Below are 6,131 nucleotides of genomic sequence, written 5' to 3'. Positions count from 1 at the left end.
TTTTCTTTATCTTTGCTATACAGAAGTTGCCATTTTTAAAAGTCAACATTTGCCAAGTTACCACACAGTGGATCTGAGATCCTCCACTGTTTCCCTATAGTTGGACTAGGAAAGTCTAGATGTAAAAGTATGGAAATGCACAGTTAAGGTGCCCAAACGAACTTAAATTTTCCCTGTGTTAACACCAAGGGGGTGGGGGAGAAAAAGCTGTAAGGTGTCTTTAAAAATCAGTGTAATCTGACACCATAACAACACATGCATTAATCATAGTTGTACGGTTAAAGGCACCTGAACTTCCTAACCCTAAAATTCATATTTCTTTTAAGGGGTTTATAACACTCTCTTTGCAATAATTACAATATCTTTCATGTTTTTTACCTTACTTTACTGATAAGTACTTTTAACCATACCTCCATCTTATTACTGTGTTTGTGTGGGATTAGAATTTAATGCCAAAAGGCATGTGATTGGCCTTTATGCACTATCCTGTATCCAAACAAAACATCCTTTGATCTCTTTTTGAATGTTTCTGTGGATGATACCTCAGCAGTCTTTAGTCTTGATTAAAAAGCAGACCAAACGCCCATTGACTTCTTTAGAAGTTTAGGCCAGGGTTGAATTTGATCCACGAACATCTTCTAAATGGGATTATCATCACTTTTTAGACCCTGATTTATTCTAAAACTACAGTAGTGCTAACAGGTGCCATTATGCTGTTCCCTCTCATCTGCTGCGTTCTCCCTCCCCATTGTAGCACTTCCATTACCTACAAAAACAGAAACCTGCTCTAACATGCTAATTCTGGGTTCCAATAGTTGGCATGATATAGACTGTCTCATTCAGTGTGTTTACAGATGTAACACCTAGGTTATGACTTCACATGTGGATGAGAGTGCTGCACAAGAGTAAGGAAAGTTGTCATACTGGTGTGTTGCTTTATGTGAAATGAGTTTTGTGTTCTCAGTCCGATACCCAAAGAAGAGGTGACAGTATCAGAAAACACACCGCAAAGGCAGCATAGTTAGGCATTAAACAGAGAGGCCAAGAGTTGAATGGGCATGGAGACAACAGTACTGTCTCTCCCTAAAAGCAATATCCCTAGACAAAGGCTGAAGAACAGTGATGTGGGGAAGTCTACATTGCCACTGCACGTGGGGGTATCTGTTCTACGGGGACTTTTAGTGTCCAGAGCTGCCTTTCAGGAACCTTTCATTAGCACTACTCTCACTTGGTGCAACACAAAACAAAAATACATGAAGTCTGCTAAAGTAATGCAGGGTAATTTAGGCCTACAGAAAAACAACTTACCATGTGCTTCACAGCAGATGCAATCTGGGAGAAAATTAATTTACTTTCCATTTCTGCTAACTTTCCCTCTGTGCTGATTTTAACAAAGAGTTCCCCACCTCCTGCATACTCCATCATAAGGTGCAGTTTTGACAATGTTTCCACCACTTCGTAAAGTCTGATAATGTTTGGGTGGTGCAGTTTCTCCATGCTGGAAATTTCACGGGACAGTAAGCGTTGAGTCTTCTGGTCCAACTTGGTCTTGTCCAAAATCTTAATTGCTACTTTTTCTGGAGAGTAAAATGTATTGGAATGTATTAGTACAACAAATATTTATATCGACACTCTTACTTTAAAACAATGCTCATTTAACTGAAAACTTTTTAAAATCTCAATTCTTTGAGTGATTGCTCACATAAACTCCAGTTAGGGGTGTGTGCGCTGCACGCACAGTCGTCAAAAAGTTTTCCCTTAGCAGTGGAGCCCCCTGGAGTGGTGCCTGCATGGCACTGAATATATGCCCCTGCTGACCCGGCTCCTCCTCAGTTCATTCTTACCACTAGTGACAGTTGTTGGAACTGTGGTCGCTTGCCTAGCAAGTGCTTCCCTTAGTGTAATTTCTGATCATTGTAGTTTAGTTCTTAGTTAGTAGTAATAGTTAGTATATAGTGATAAGGGTTGGGGAATGGGTTTTTTTTCCCCAATCCCTAACCCTTCCCTCTCTGGGCTCTGGGGCATGCCACGAGCCCAAGGGTTCAAACCCTGCGGAGCCTGCAGCAAATCTATGTCAACGAGTGACCCTCATCACTCGTGTCTGAAGTGTCTGGAGGAGGTGCACCAAACGGACAAGTGCAAAATCTCTAGAGCTTTCCACCCCAGGACGAAAAAGGAGTGAGACTTCTGACTGAAACAATTGCTGATGGAATCCGTTCTTCATCCCCAGCCTGCCGTTGATCGTCAGGACCCGGCACCGAGCGTGTCCATACAGAGTGCCTCGCATGACATGGTGCCGAATAAGGACTCTAGTCTAAGAAACCCTCAGCACCGGTGCTCCTCGGCACTGCAAGCTTCAGCCCGGCACCACTCCCATTAACTAGTGCTGCACAAGTGGCATAGGAAGACCAACAGGGGGCGCTCCCCATGCCAAAGACAGCAGGACTGGCAGTGCATCCCACGAAGGAGCATTTAGTGCCCAAACATCAGGAGTTGGTGCCATTGACTTCGGTTCCCCTGAGGGGACTGTCGAGTCTGGTGTCCAGCGACTCCCCAGAGCAGTGCCAGGTGGAGGAACTAGAGCTGCCCTCCACACCGGACACTTTTGAAGCTGCCAGAGATCTCATTGCCATGATCGCACCCCAGCCCCTGGCAGTCAGGGATGAGCCTCCAGTGCCGCATCATCCAGCACTGTCTAGAGGCAAGCCAGTCATGCTGAGGAGATCACCATCGCCGGTCCGGCACCATTCGCCCCGGCGCCGCTCCCGATCATGGTTGCCAAAACACTGTTATCTGGCACTAGGTTCCAGGCTTGGCTCCCCGGCACCAGTGGGGCGATGCTCCCCTTCCCCAGCACCGTTAGAGGAGCTCATGGATTCCCAGCAAGGGTACCTCGGCACCGTTCCCCTGCATCGTTGGTTCCCAGCGCAATAACCTTTGGCGCCACCGTGGTCGTCACGGTTGAGATGGGTCTCATCCGACTCTGACGGGGACTCCTTCTGTTCCTGCCACAGTAGGCACAGATTGGACCAGCAACGGAGGGAGACACCGATGGCATGGCATCCCCAGTGGCAGCCTCCAACACAATGGCCTTTTTGGACCCCCTGGGCTTACCATCAGGCCCAGGGTTTCAAGACGATGTCAACAAAAGCCCCACCGCCTGTCCAGGTCGCAGTTGCATGTGTTGTGCAGCAGGTCTTGCAGATGTTACTTTTCTGTGTGCACAGGATGATGCCTATTTTCAAAGGCCTTTAGGGAGAGAGTCATAGAAGTTAAGGCCAGAAAGGACCACGAGTTTGCCTAGTCTGACCTCCTGTTTAATCACAGGCCACCAGCACTACCTGGCACCCACACACCAAACCCAACAACTGAAATTAGACCAAGGAATTACAGTCCTCCATCCTATTATGAGCCACAAACTATTAGAGACACATTCAAGCAAGTTGTAAGTGAACCCTGTTGCTAATGTAGCCAAGGTCTGGGTGCATACAACCTTTGGATACATGTGGAGTGCACTGATTTAGAAAAGGGGATTCAGTTTGCCAGGCTGTGTCTGCACTGCTCTACTTCCACTTTCCTCCTCCCAGTTCTGGCAGGCCTGAGAAAGATGGTATTTAGTAGACAAGAGCGCATCAGTGTCGTGTTGTGCAAGGCTGGGGGGCAGAAAGGAAACAGTGCCCCTCTGCAGCCTATCCTCAGCTGTGACTCCAATTCCTAGCCTGGACTAGGGGCTGAGACTTCTGCACAATCCCAACATAGGGGTTTGTGTCCACTGGATCTATGTAACCCTGCCCCTAAATGTCCTGTCCACAATGGTGAATTCAGAACAGGCCCTGGGCCCACCTTTGCTACATTCAGAGGTGCTGAGGCCCTCTGTGTGTCCCCTCTCTAGCTGCCAACATCCAGTAGAGCAGAACTACCATAGTCCGCTACAGTGGAGGCCTACTACAGTCCTTACGTTCTTCGGTGAATGTCACCCAAGTATCAGTTATGCCCCAGGTTTTAATATGTTTTCTTGGAACAATATCCTCTGCTGTGCATTGCAAAATCAAACCTCACCAGCCCCCCACACTGCAATGTGGGTGGGGATCATTAGCATTTATACTGCAGTATTCACTTCTGGTGGAACCGTGCCACCATGCTATGACTTCCAAATCAACAGCTGCATGAAAACTTGGACTAGGGGCTATTACGCAGTCACACTCAGGAGTCATTTATTGGCTGAGATACAAAAAAATGCTAAACTGCATCAGTATTTAAATTAAAAATTATGGAAGTATATACAAAGAACAGGTGTTAACAATGTTCATTGTCGTTTTCTAGTCTTTCTAATAAATAAAGATTAGAGACCACAATCAGTGGATACTGATTTCTGCTATGTGACAGAGGTAAGAATCTTTTGAAACACTGATCTGTATCAGGTGCCTGGTGCAGGGAAACAAAGACAAATTTCTCACCATGATTCCTGAATGTCACAACTTTAGTATAAAACCTATGACACACGCATGTAAATTTCAATTAGGATTCAATCAATGTTCATAAAAAAAAGTTCACTCTACCATTGTCTGAAAACAAGGGGAAGCGACACCACTTTCCCTCTCTAAGACTTCCCATTTTTCCCTGTGCCCTTTTATCCCTTTCTCCTCTTTTTGATCCTCATTTCCATCTCTTTCTCATGGCCCTGCCCTTTCCTTCCTGCATTCCCTCTCCAGCCACTCCAAGAGATGTTTTAAAGCCCCCAAGCCCTTCCCTCTCTCTGACCTTTTCTTCTTCTCTTTGCTATACATATATAGAATACATACATATTCTAAAGGTTTGCAAACCCTCCATCTTTCCCCATGCATGAGGTTTTTGTTCTATTTTCTTTCACTGGTACCAGAAGAGCTATCTGCTACATGTGACCCATGATATGTTGCTTGATTTGATTGTTTGCTTTTTAGGGGAAGCAGTATCTTATCATTGAGCAACATCTCCTTTAATATCAATCACGCAGCAATAAAGGGAATACCAAGGAAAGGAAGGAGCAGGGAGGACACCAGAGTCAGAGGTTGGTCTGGGCCCGCATGTATGTTACTGAATCCTGGAGAGAGATCACGTTGGCCTATGAATAGGGCTTGCTGAAAATTTTCCACTGAACTTTTGTATTGATGGAAAATTGGGGGTTCAAATAAACAAATTTTTTTGTGGGAAATCTGCTTTCCTTAAAACATGTTGGGTTTTTTTCACCACAAAGCTGATTTTTTTTGGCTCTCTTTGGCTGACAATGTTCATTCTTTAATTTTCAATCCTATAGGGGGGGTTACAAATTTTGATGAAATGTCAACATTTTCCAGGGGGGAGGAGCATTTTTCAAGTAACTCTACTTATGAGCTCATGTGTTCTCATAAATTAAGTAGTCAGATCAGGTTAGTATTTGGATGAGAGACCAACACAAAAACACTTACATGCTTCAAGAAGGGGTGTTAGTAATTCCACCTGCTGAACCAATGTGCCATCATGGTGTTAGGTGGCACTGGCTTATAAAAATTCTTACGATCTTTTTGTAAGAGTCCTGGTGTTACCCTGATGTCCAGGTCAAATTCTAATTATATTCTGCCTCTTGAAATTCCACTCATTATTAAAATTGGAAATAATGTTAGTCTTCACCAACTGTTAAAAAATCCTAAAAGGTTCTTTTGCTCAGCTAGGACAACAAAAAAAGATCATTTGGCGTTCATAAGCCAAGCAAGTGTGGAGGTATGGGAAGCCAAAATAAAACCACCCCCCAAAAGAGAAAATGATGTTTTTCAAAAGTTAAGACAGAAAATATTCAAAACGCTGTGGGGCTTAGTCTTCTTTCACTTTACAACTGTGTAACTGCAGCAACTTGAGTGAGTTTATGTCTGAATTACACTAGTGTGAGAGAGGAATCAGGCACTTCAGCTTTAAAACGCCTTTTCTGTTGTTTTTTTTAACCAGTGTTCTCAGTAAACGTGTATCTTGTAATGAGATATGGCACATGCAATGTGCAGAGGGATGTTACTTCTTTTTTTTAAAGTCATAAGAGAGGCTGAAAAATCAGTTTATAATAAGAAGCAAACTTCAATCTTAACTGCTATAATAGAATATCAGTCACTATAGTATCTGAACAC

At 44.2% G+C, this 6,131-nt stretch overlaps 1 protein-coding gene across 3 annotated transcripts in view; it reads right to left on the bottom strand.

The window, feature by feature from the left end:
- Positions 1-6,131, bottom strand: part of NIM1K (NIM1 serine/threonine protein kinase) — an 89,366-nt gene that overhangs the window by 930 nt on the left and 82,305 nt on the right. For all 3 annotated transcript variants that reach the window (XM_073343874.1, XM_073343876.1, XM_073343877.1), the window contains one exon: positions 1,309-1,577. In XM_073343874.1, the coding sequence (XP_073199975.1) occupies positions 1,309-1,577 (269 nt within the window). The remainder of the gene's footprint in view (positions 1-1,308; positions 1,578-6,131) is intronic.

Source organism: Lepidochelys kempii, chromosome 5 (genome assembly GCF_965140265.1).
Source record: "Lepidochelys kempii isolate rLepKem1 chromosome 5, rLepKem1.hap2, whole genome shotgun sequence".
NCBI classification, from domain to species: domain Eukaryota; kingdom Metazoa; phylum Chordata; order Testudines; family Cheloniidae; genus Lepidochelys; species Lepidochelys kempii.
Note: the sequence above shows the minus strand (reverse complement) of the source record. Positions and strands in the feature narration are given on the sequence as shown.